The sequence below is a fragment of the Haemaphysalis longicornis genome, unplaced genomic scaffold, assembly GCF_048455015.1.
Source record: "Haemaphysalis longicornis isolate Haplotype H1 unplaced genomic scaffold, Haemaphysalis longicornis Haplotype H1 scaffold_5, whole genome shotgun sequence".
Taxonomy (NCBI): Eukaryota; Metazoa; Arthropoda; class Arachnida; order Ixodida; family Ixodidae; genus Haemaphysalis; species Haemaphysalis longicornis.
In genome coordinates this window covers 101,697,400-101,709,151 of record NW_027526385.1, presented here as the reverse complement: position 1 = coordinate 101,709,151, position 11,752 = coordinate 101,697,400, and the positions used below count along the sequence as shown (strand labels likewise).

Sequence of the window (11,752 nt, the reverse complement as noted above, 5' to 3'; positions counted from 1 at the left end):
TTGGTGCCAGTGTTCCGTATACCACGTGGATGCAGACCCAATCTTGGGCATCCCGTTAGATGAAGTGCCAATAACTCTCGTTCCAGATGCATCGGCAGCCATTACCGGTTAAATAGCGGCGGCGGAGGAAACAGCATTTCGGCATCCACAGCCTACAGCTGTCTTCCATGTCCTGCAGCTTCCTTCAAGGTTTCCTCCGGGGCCCCCATGACTGTACCGATCAGGAGTCAGGTGTGAGGTGGTTTTCTTTGTTTATTCGTGAAATAGCACATAATTGATCTGAGCCTTTTTCAGTCCAGCTCTTTCTGTACACACGTACACACTCGCAACAGTGCGGTCGTAAACATAAAACGCTAAATACTGGGAGCTTAAATGGAATGCACAGTGGTAGTCAGTCGGAGTCTGCCGGTTGTCAGTACAATAAAATAAATCGATGCGCTTTCGCACGGCACAGGGCAGCGCAACACTCTGCTCCTCGGATAACTAAATAACGACAACGGAAGCGGCCCCCGCGCTTCATCACCGCAGCCGGATGTTATTCCGTGTGGCGTGAAAAAGTTCCTTACTGCGAGCATCTTTAACGTGACACAAGTCGCTTCCGCGATTGATCGCTCTTAATCTGCTTACAAATACCGGAAGCAAGCACAACAAATCTAAATGTGAAAAAGATGTCACACATTAAGCGCAATCTCTGTTCAAAATGCGAGCGCAGGTTGACATCCGGGTCTTTCACTTCAGCGGAGTGGCACACTACATGAGCTGTCGCCGTTCTCCACTTGTACCCGAGTTAGCCAGAGTAAGAAATACGTCCACAGATAATAAGGCCCCCAGGTTCATGATAAAAAAAGTGAAAAACTATGCGCACGTAACATAAAATGAAAGCTGACTAGCTCGCGGTCTTACAACGTAGAAAAAACATGTCCGTTGGCTTGCACTTCCCTACCCAAATTACCCAAAAAATCCTTCCAGCCAGTGGCTTTCCCGTCCGAAACAATGACGCGCATCAGGTTGACGAAGCAGAGACAACTGGGCTCCAACTTTTCGTAAACTTCTTGTAGAGGCAGAACAGCAGCAGATTGTTGTTGACCCTGGCCCAATCGGAAGATCTCGGTGACAGCGATGTGACCATACTGGCGCTGCAGGAGCTCCTGGACGTCGATGGTCGCCTCGTCGGCTCTGACGCCCGGAACTTTGCGCCGACGCTGAACAGGCATGCGCTATCGGTGGGGCCAATCCAGAAGTTTACGTTCTTGAGCTGGCTCGTCTCCAGGCCGGACACCTTGAGCAGGCCGCCATTCTTGTGCATCCTGGCACCAAAGTACTTAAGCGCACTCCGGTACCTGGTCGTCGAGCCGGGCACACGGAAAAGTTAGGGAGTGATAAAAAGCAGTCAGAATCGATGTTAGGGCACATGAATATCATCTGTTTATGATGTACACTGTAGTCACGATGTACGAATTCAATGAGACCACCTGGGAATCACCGGAATGCGCCAAAGTCCCGAACAAACGCGCAGTTCGCCTCAATAGGAAGTACCCTCACTGAGTACAGCCATGCGCCCCAACGAAGAGTACTAGCAAACCTTCACGCCTCCCCACTCCTTCCTTTGCCATGTTTTATGATATCCCTCTCCAGAAGTCTTCCCCCTGAATGCCGTTCTCCCACGTAGCCTCGCCGGAGTGCTAAGTATTTCAATATATGGCTCCTAAAACATCTGCTTGAGGGAGAGTAGTTTACCGCATTCATGCACAGAACCGTAAAGGTCGTGGAGGTTTAATCACAGGCACAAGGGTGCCATTTGCGGTACGGCAAAGTGATCGAGAAGCGACTCACTTGACCGGCCTATGGTGGGCGACATCGCTGTCGGGTTGCTGCTGCCCATGTCCCGTCGGAAGCGACTGCCCGTGCGACTTGCTTGTGGAAGCCAGGTTTGCCAGGCAGACCTGCTAGTAGCGCTGCTAATTGTCCAGCGTCTCTTCCTAGTGGCAGATCTTCACGTGGAGCTTGCGCTGCATCGCCGCCATCTGGGACTGCTCCCTCTGACGGTTGACGTGCTGGTTGCACTGCTGCACGATGTTGCCCGCGGTACCATTCGTTACGTCCTGCGTGTGAACGCAGGTGAACGACGGAAGCCTTGAAGGTTACAACCGACCACACCCTCATTGTTTATTTAACAGTATGGGAACACTTAATGACTGCACGGTGTGAGTGCCGACGAGTTTCGTTAACGTACCAAACACAAACACTCTGCGAGGAGCTCCGGAAGAGTTGTCGTACAAGTACGCCCAAGAAACAGGTAAAACAGTGTCGGTGCAGTGTTCAGGAATATGATTGCTGAATATGCTCACTGTACGGCTAGTATCATCATCATCATCACCAGCCAATCTACGCCCACTGCAGGGCAAAGGCCTCACCCATTATTCTCCAATCACCCCGGTGAACTGTGACCAATTTATCCCCGCAAACTTCTTGATCTCATCTGCCCATCTAAATTTTTGCCGCCCCCTGCTACGCTTGCCTTCTCTAGGGATACACTCTGTCACCCTTAATGACCAACGGTTATCTTTCCTTCGCATTACATGCCCTGCCCACGTCCATTTTTCTTCTTAATTTCTACTAATATGTCCTTAACACGCGTTTGTTCCCTGAACCACTCCGCTCTCTTCTTGTTCCTTAATGTTACACCCATCATCTTCCACTGCATCGCCAGCTGAGTCGATCTCAATTTAAGTTGAACCCTCTTAGTGAGCCTCCAAGTTTCTGCCCCGTAAGTGAGTACCGGTAAGATGCAGCTGTCATACTCTTTCTTCTTCAGTGCCGGTAACGCACTCCCTAACCAGAGCAGGATTGGCCAGCCTGGTGTAGGTTAATGGCCACAACCTCCCATGAATACGCCAATTAACGGCTAGTATGAATACATTTTAAAGCGAAGCTTCGTATGGATAGACGAAAGGTTACTCCGCCGGTGCCGTGTACGAAGAATAATTTCTCCACGCAACCCCATGGCCATGCGCAAAAAAGCCAGGTTAGAAGGACCTGGAAGTAATTAGTTAGAAGGGGAAAGTCCTTGGTTGTGTTTTAAAGCGAAGCTTATTAAGTTTGCCCCCCAAGGGTTCTGTCGCGGCAGTTGGTGTCAACTGAAGACTCCCGCGAACAAATAAAAGCAGTTTCTGGCACCGCCAGGAATGAACCTGAAATGAATAGAGAAAGGGAGCGAGAGCTCGTTGTCTTACCGCTTCAACTTTGAGCTCACGCGGAGGAGGGGGCAGACGGTGCATTCACAGAGCACATCTGCGGGTTTACCCCCGGCGTTCTCCCTGAATGTCACGTGATAGCGCCACGCGACCACTCGCCCCGCTCTGCGCTCCAACCACTGCACGTTTAACGGCCGCGTGCGCGCCAGTGGTTCGTACATTTCGTCCTCGAAGAGTTAGGACTCGTGTGCAACACCGATACCAAACAACCGACTACCATCCGTTCAACGTGCGTTGACTTAACGTTCACGAAGAATATAACTGCGCTGAAAACGCAAAGTTTCAGTGCGTATCACACCGCGCATGAGGTCGTTCTGTACGTTATGCCGAAGTGATAATAAAGAACGTGTTACAGGTACAAAGTAACGTGTCATAAACTCAAGCCGGCCGTAGTCACCGGTGGGTAGGTGTTGTATAAAGCTTCGCCAAGGTAAATGTAACTGGTAGCGAAGCTTCCATAGAAGCCCATACGTTCAGAAAATGGCGCATCAAGCTGCTCATGGGGCTTAGCGCGATCTGTGTGAGGAGAGAACACTTCCGGCGGAACAAAAAAATAAACAGGATGTGACGCAAGATCCGGCCAGAAAGTGACGTCATTTTGGTGGCATTAGCGCAAAAATTTGAGTTCAAAATACCTTTAGCAGGCCTCTGATCGCTGAGGGCTCATGTCACTGCGATCTGACGCAAGTTGGCGAGCCCTTGGCGTATGTGCTTCAAGTCAACGCCAGCTTAACTAGTACAGACTCGTGACTAGAGAAACGCACTTAAGCATACTGTCATATGATTCGCCTCGGTGTTTATAAAAACATTTTGCATTTTCTCTGAACCTTCATTCTGTGTTCATGCCTCCCACTGCTGTATAAAAGCAATCAGTTGTTTATTTTGATTGCCGTGGGTGGCAAACCGGGAACCGGGCACGTACCCCCCCCCCCCCCGCCATTTCCGAGCACTACAAGGTCTGCATCACAGAGAAATGACATGTGCCATTCTTCAGAGGGCGCTACAAAAAAAAAGGTTTTTGAGAATGAACAACATTTTCATAAATTATTTGCACACTGTGCCTGAATAAATATGATTCAAAAATAAATATCGTTCGTAAAATATTAATGCTGTTTTATTGTTGAACAAAACTTGGTTTTTTGTTACTAGTGTTTGTTCCCTCCTCACCTAGTCGAGCTTCACTCGCCACTCCCATAAGCCCCCCATGTTGATGTAGCTGGCAATAGGTTTTGAACCGCTTTTCGCCCGAAGCTTCGCTACCATTTATATTTACCTTGGCTTCGCTTTTCAACAAGCTCCACAAAGTTGATTTGCCCGCACTTTTTTTATCCCTGGTTGTGATTCTGAGTTAACCGCGTTTGTGCGCACAAATTTTAACGGTGTTTAAAATTGACCTAACCCGCGACGAATAAAACCCGCAGCGATAAAGTCGCTGTGAGATGTATCGGCCGCGAAGAAGAGATAAGTGCGTCCGCCTATAATTTTGTCAACATCATGGGAGCGGCGACTGCTCGGTAGATCAGCGCCGTATGACGCAGTGGCACGGCAAACACGAGAGTGGCCGCATGCACAGTAAGCACTCGCTGCGGCGGCCGTCGTCTGCTGGGCTCTGCTAGGAGCGTAGTGCAGCCCCTAATCGTTTCCTTCGCTTATGACACTTCTTTGCATACTCACCGTACGCAAAGCAGTGTGAAGAACGAGAAGGTTCACTGCGCCAATACTTTCGAGATTGCTCGTCCAATGATAAGGTTGTTGGTATTAGTAACTTTCACTTGCCCTCTTCGCACCGTTAGCGGCTGTCCGGCAGGCAGTCTGATAAGCAAAGGAGAAATTTGGGGCAGCATTCTCCTCTTGGGAAGGCCTAGCAGACGACAGCCGCCGCAGCCAGTGCTTACTGCGCATGTGCCAACTCTCGCCGAGCCTGCAGTATCTCTTCATTATGGGGCGTCGATCCAAAGCACAGTCGACCTTTCCCTGATACGGATAAAAAACTGGACGTGACCAAAACTGGGGTTTGTTCACGTGCTTCCGGCTGACAAAGAGACTGTGCGTGTTTTCGCCATTTTGACGTTTTATGAAGTTTACTAGCTCCAGTTTTAACGTTGGCATTGTTTCTGTCTCATGAAAGAGCACATAATTCTTGCCTGGCAATAAAATCTAAGTGCAATGTATCAGACATGATAATGTAGGCCTGTATTGGCTATCCAGCAACAATATGGCTAGATCACGACCTCTCTCCGATTGGCTGAGCATACATGACGTAATATAAACAGCTCGTAGGAATGCTTACGTTACGCACTGGCAACTTCAGCCTGCGTAAAAGTGAAGTGTGTTACGTAACAACTTGCAAATGGCGGCTCCTGTCGCCGTGAAATAGGGCAAAAAATTTCACTGACCTTCGGCGCAGTGAAATCCTTGTGAATGTGCAGCAGGCGCAGTTTTTTTATGACGCGGAGTTTAAATCTGTCTTCTGTCTAAAGAAATAATATCTTTGTTTCCAAGTCAATGAAAACGGGGCATAAAAATAACGTTCCCTATTTCGTTGTTATCTTTGGCAATAAAATGGCAATTAGTTGTTTGGCGTAACAGTAACATAAGAGGGCAGTACAAGCCTCTCCATCGCAAAGAACACAAAGCGTGGCATTTCTCCACAGTTCTAGTAAGGGGCAGGGTCACATAATCGAATTCGAGAAAAAAAAAAATAAAGAAAACTGACTGTTCTTGAGGTCGAGCTTGACGAACGAGTGAATCGGCGGCATCGGTACGCTCCGCCGTTATCAGGCATAGTCTTTCGCTGCCCTTATGTGTCATACATCCGATGGCCACGGCCGTCTTTTTTATGCTCACGCCATCAACTCGTAACATAGAAGCAGAAGATAACCCGTTATTTAGGGCGCAGAAAGACAAAAAAAGAAGCGAAAAAGAACCTAAACACTGCATCCATCAGCCCCTATCAGCTGCGCAGCGCTGCTCCCGTAGACGCCGCGGAGAAGTGGTGGACATCGCGAAGCTCGAGGCGTATAGGCGCCGTGCGCTGGTCCGAATGTTTTGCGAACCACCCGCACGGCCGCACCGAACAAGTGCGCTGCCTTGAAATCACGGCCGCCTTGTGACGTACCCCGAGAGAGGTCCATTCACTCGACGCGCGAATTCAGCATCCGCGTCCGACATAGTACGACACGCCTTTCGGACGGACCACCGGACAGGCGTGTCGGAAAAGAACAAGGCAGAGACTGGGCCTCGACTGGGTTCGAAGGCTGGGTAACCTGGCGCAATGGGGTCTCGAAAAAGCAAAGCCTCGCCTAGTACCGCAAACATAAGGAAGAGACAGAGCCCTGCAGTTCCAAGCACACACGGGATCCCTGCTCACGCAGCAAAGGCGACACGGGCTATTGGACGTGCATGCAGCGTTTCGGCTGTGTGGTGCCCAGAATTAGACGATAAAGCATGTGCTCCGCGAATGCCAAAAGATGCACGACCGAACATCAAGAAGCGATGTCATCAGCAGACAGCCTGGCATTCAAGGGCACCACAAAAGAAAACGAAAGATCAGCAAGCCTCGCACATCAAACGACGACAGCGTCGTCGGGAGGGATACTGCCGCAGTTTCGAAAACGTCTCCACCCGGCGCACTTCCTGCATGATCAGCAGCTGGGGCGCCGGGCCCGTTGACAGCCTCACTTGCTGCCACAACCGGAGCGGCCTGCCCCGAGTCGAAAGGGATCAGGGCCGCGGACTAAATAACTTTGCACTCGGGATTGAAACGTGCCCAGTAGCAGCGACGATGCGCCGAGGGCGCTCGAAAAGTCAATCGCGCTTCGCTTATATCCGGATATCAATGTGCCCGTGTGACGAAGTTGATTCGAAATAACGCTACCCTCTCCACTCGCCCTCAATTGTTGCGCAGTATACAATGCCGCGTTGGCAACAAATGCCTTCGTTGGTAGACCCAGTGAACAAATCGCTATCCCGAGGTCGTGCCTACCTGCTTAGTACGACTGACGCTTGCTGCGCTTTTTGGGCGAGGGGGAGGGGCACCGCTGCTCGGGACCCGAGTCGCTGCCGCTGGCCTCGTACGCATCGGCCTGGACGCCATGGTGCTCACTGCGAAAGCAATATCTCGATAAGACAGGCTTCACAAAGGCAGCTGGCAGGGCGTCGGCCACGAGAAATGCGCCAATCGCAAATCGTAACAAGGTAGCAAGAGAATGATTCCGGACACTAACCGGTAATGATGGCGCGAGGACCAGGTGAACACTGTGGCGCAGCAGCCCTTGTACGGACACGCGCGCACGCCGGCCATCTCGAGCAGGTAGTTAACCACATTCCGCGCTCCATCCGGCCTGCGCGAAGAAGAATAGAGTCGATAGAGATAAGCCCCTCAAAATCACACTATCAAATCACGAGGTGAGCAAAAAACTACCGGCGAGGCGGCACGAGCCCCCGGCGACAGTACGGGCAGCCGCCGCCTCGCAGCACGCCCTCCTCGGTGTAAGTGCACGACCAGCACACCAGGTGTTGGTTGGAGCAGACAACTGCGTTTGGCGACGGCTGGCGACACTTAACGCAAGACAGCCTGAAACAACGCCACAGGAAAGTCAATTACAAACGCAATTAAATAGCGCCCCGCATCCCAGAGACTTGGCTCACCGGATCTCACGACTCTCGGGGCCGTCGGGCGCCATACTGTGGAACAGTACAATTTGGAATGGCTCACGCGCGCGCTCCACGGCCTTGGGAGATCAACTGCCTGTGGACTCGCTCTCCCGCGCTCGCCAAAGCTTTGATGGCGGCATCGGGGCGACAGGCAATATATAGGCCGCGTCACTACCATTCCTCCGCGCTTCAAGAAGTTCGGCAGCAAGTAGTGCGGTAATCGTACCCCGGTTTCTTAAAAAAACTAAAGCATTCAGAGATCAGAGACACGACACAGTTTCCGCACCCTGCTGATTTATTGTGTTCTGGAAGTAGTTGGGGTCTGAAAAGAGCGTCCGTCCACTTGTATCCCGCACCGAGAGTCGAGCCCGAAACTTTCGCGTGCCACGCATCTATTGGACTGCACCGTGGACTGCACAAATAAAACTAGAATGGGAACAGTGTCTCCAGCGTGCGGGGACGACATCGCTTTCGGCACGCAGCGTGCATCTGGCACCGCCGCCAGAGGCGCTGGTACGCAGGCTTGTTTCTTAAGCGTCGTTGTATCGTCGAGAGAGTGGATCTCCTCAAGGGCCAGCAACCGACTGATCCGCTCTTCCTAGCCGCACGCTCCGTCAGCGAAACGGTTACCCTGCCGCACCAGTGAGCTTGAAAAAAAAGTGGGAGCACAATTTTCGGCAAGCAGGACAGGCCCCTCACAGAATCGTCGGTAGCGTCCAAGTTCCGCTTTGAAAAACGGTTACTTTGGACGGGCTACGTTAGACAGCGATCGATCCATTGGCTGTGGCATATAAGCGCTAACAGTAATTGTTCCTCGTGTTTATTAGTAATCATCAAAAGGAAATGCCTGTAAACTGATGTGCCTTTCGGTCCGAAAGCACATTTGATTCCAGGAGTATTGTTAGAGTGTACTAGAAGTTTTAGAGTGGCACGAGCGGCGGCCTCTCCCATTGCTCCGCCGGGTCGACTTTCGCGCAGAAAATAAAACCAGTATAGCGGCGGCGCTGCTGTCGTCAACAACTGAACAGCCGGCGCTCCCCGGCACCATTGAGAAACTCTATGCCCGGCACCAGCTCCCAGCCTGCGCGCGGCAATATTTGCGTTGCTCGCTGCGCTGTTTTGCACTTGTCAAGCTGATTTATTTCGGATTATGAGGTTTAACGCGCCGGCGCTACACAGGCGATGAGGCAAGCGGTACTGGAGGGCTCCGGATTAATTTTGACCACCTGGGGATCTTTAACGCGCGAAGACACGGGTGTTTTTCTCTTTTATCCTCCATCACAAAAGCAGCCGCCGTGGCCGGGAATCGAACCTGCGCCTTTGGACAGCTGATTTAGAAAGTAGACGCAGAAACGTTATGAATCCGCTTGAGCAAACTTTTAACTAGTACGACCCGCCATAAATTATCGACCTCCCCCCTTCCCCCCCACGATACTTTCTCATTTTATGCAGAAATGCATTATAGTCGGGGGTTGTCGTGCGTCCCTTGGCCGGCGTCCGCAGCGCGTCTGATGATGATTGTGGCATGATGCCCCTAGGGACTGGCCAACCAAACAATCCATCACGAGATAGCTTCGCGTTCAACCACCATCGTCATCTTCCCGTAGGGGAACCGCTGAAGAAGAAGAAGGAGAAGAAGACAAAGCGGCGAAGAGGAGGGCTGCGTGAGTTTTGGCTACCGTTATCCTCCTCGGCCGGCGCATCTTCCCGATCTGAACCCGGTCGAAGAGCGGCTTATCGCGCCTCGACTCCCCTTCATGAGCATCAGGCGGCTGACTCGAGGCAACGGGCAGTTTGGAATCAAGGGACAGGCGGTGAACGTGCCCATCGACGTATCGAAGGTTGTGCGGTGCCTTCATCGCATGGTACCCGAGGACGTTGCGTTCGACGTTCACATCAAGCGGAGGCTGATGAGTCCGGCAACGTACAAGCGCGGGTTGGTGAAGCGCGGCAACATCCTGGCTTGGCTAAAGCACCTGGAACACACCCCGCTGTATCGTGCCATCAACGTTCGGGTCGATTGGAGTCGGCTCGATCACTTCGATGACGGCGGCGAACGAGAGGAACCGCAGGAAGACGACGTCGATGATGCTGACGGTGAGTTCGAAACGATTCCCGACGACTTTGACGTGAACGATCCTCTGCAGTTGGCGGTTGCGCTCAACGCGGTCTCGAAGACGCTTCTCTATAACTATAACGAAGCGGAAATGACGGGTGTGGGAAAAGAAAAAAATAAATGATTACGCTCACACTCTCGCCTCTATCTTCGCCATTAATCGCATCACACTCATCGGTGCACCCAATGCATTTCTGCATCCTCACAATCCCCCTCGGGGAGGGGCGGGGGAATTTTTTTATGCATTTTCTGAAGACGTTAATTGTTGATATACAGTAATCTCTCGTTAACTCAAAGTCGTAAAGTTAGCAGCAAATTTTGAGATAAGCGCGGAGTTTCGAGTTAAGTCAAATGCAGAAAATTTGTAGCCAGGTCCTTGAAACTACAGCTAGTACTGCTAACAAAAGCATTATTGCACATGGGAGATTTCGTAATAAAGGCAAAATAATTAGCAGGAAAAAAAATTCCCCCGCACCTCCCCGAGGGGGATTGTGAGGATTAGAGACCGGATTTAAGGCAAATGCCTATTTTTTTCCTTGCGTTCCTATCGCCCCATTTCGATATATGAGCACGAATTGGAGGTCAAGGATGGCTTTTATGGTGGTTTTATAGTGCCTATAAATGCCTATTTTGGGTGTTGGTGCCTAAACTCCGATAAATGCCTATAAATGCCTTTTTTCTCAAATTGGCGCCTAAATCAGCACTATGTAGCATCAAGTTTCGCTTTAGAGTGCAATTTGATACCTTCATTCATTCTACCTGGAAATATTTACTGTTCTGAATTCTATGGGTTTGAACCTGGTCCTCTTTTTAATCAGAGAAGAGCTTGGCGACTCCTGCATTTGGATTTCCGCAGACGAAACAACAGACGTCAAAGGGCGCTTTGTCGCTCACTTTCTTGCTGGGAAGCTTGCGGCGCACGAGAAGACAAGGGCTTTCCTCGTGTGTTCGAAACCTTTGGAGAGAACAAATTCTTTGTAAACAAATCCCTAAAGGTTATTTACCCTACAGGAGTCGAGGCTACCAAGGTTCTGTTGCTCAGCCTACGCTGCAGCCTACATGCACAAGGCCGCTCATCACCTGAAGGCCTTCTACCCGCAGATGCTCCATGTCACCTGCCTAGCGCATGCGCTTCATCGTGTTTGCGAGGAACTGAGGAAGCACTTCACTGACGTCAACGAGCTTATTGGTTCAGCCAAGGCCGTGTTCCTGAAGGCACCCTCTCGCGTGCGCGTCTTCAAGGAGATGCTGCCTGATGTGCCCCTTCCGCCAGAACCCGTCGTCACACGATGGGGAACGTGGCTAGACGCTGTTAAGTACTACAACTGCTACTTTTCGGACAGCAAGGCCGTAATCAACGGCCTTCCAATTGACGGACTGTTGCAGTCACAAAGGCTCAAGCTGTCCTCTCCGTGAATTGCCTTCCAGGAGACCTCGCGTACCTTTGCGCCAACTTCACGTTCTTAGCGGATTCTATCAAAAAAACTTGAAATTGCCGGAGAAACTCTTGTTACGAACGTTGCGCTAATTCTCCACGCACAGGAAAGAATCGCCACCGTTCCCGAAGGACCCGTCGCCGAAAAGGCACGTGCGAAGCTGCAATCGGTCTTGGACAAAAACAAGGGGTTTTCTGTCCTTAAAGAAGCTTCAGAAGTCCTTGCTGCTGAGCACTGTAGGATCCCAGCGTCAATTAACCCATCGAATCTTCCCAAGTATAAGTACGCAC

General features: G+C 51.0%; 1 protein-coding gene across 2 annotated transcripts; it reads right to left on the bottom strand.

Moving 5' to 3' along the window:
- Positions 1–258: 258 nt before the first annotated feature.
- Positions 259–8,049, bottom strand: LOC144139350 (uncharacterized). Of its 2 annotated transcripts, XR_013316156.1 has the most exons (6): positions 7,905–8,049; positions 7,678–7,830; positions 7,481–7,597; positions 7,240–7,358; positions 1,834–2,102; positions 259–1,340 (listed from the first exon to the last, which is right to left on the bottom strand). XR_013316156.1 is itself a non-coding variant. In XM_077671724.1 (5 exons), the coding sequence occupies exons 1-4, from the start codon at positions 7,937–7,939 to the stop codon at positions 7,244–7,246; spliced, it is 420 nt and encodes a 139-aa protein (XP_077527850.1). In that variant the 5' UTR covers positions 7,940–8,049; the 3' UTR covers positions 3,256–3,373; positions 7,240–7,243. The 2 variants fall into 2 exon arrangements, 1 of the variants encoding a protein (XP_077527850.1); XM_077671724.1 differs by lacking the exons at positions 259–1,340; positions 1,834–2,102 and adding an exon at positions 3,256–3,373.
- Positions 8,050–11,752: the final 3,703 nt, after the last annotated feature.

Bases quoted from the DNA above. Each gene is read 5' to 3' on its own strand.
- LOC144139350 (XM_077671724.1), bottom strand. From the start codon at position 7,939: ATGGCGCCCGACGGCCCCGAGAGTCGTGAGATCCG. The intron at 7,831-7,904 runs GTGAGCCAAGTC...GCGTTGTTTCAG, and splicing joins CCCGAGAGTCGTGAGATCCG to GCTGTCTTGCGTTAAGTGTC. The intron at 7,598-7,677 runs GTAGTTTTTTGC...TTCTTCGCGCAG, and splicing joins GGGCTCGTGCCGCCTCGCCG to GCCGGATGGAGCGCGGAATG.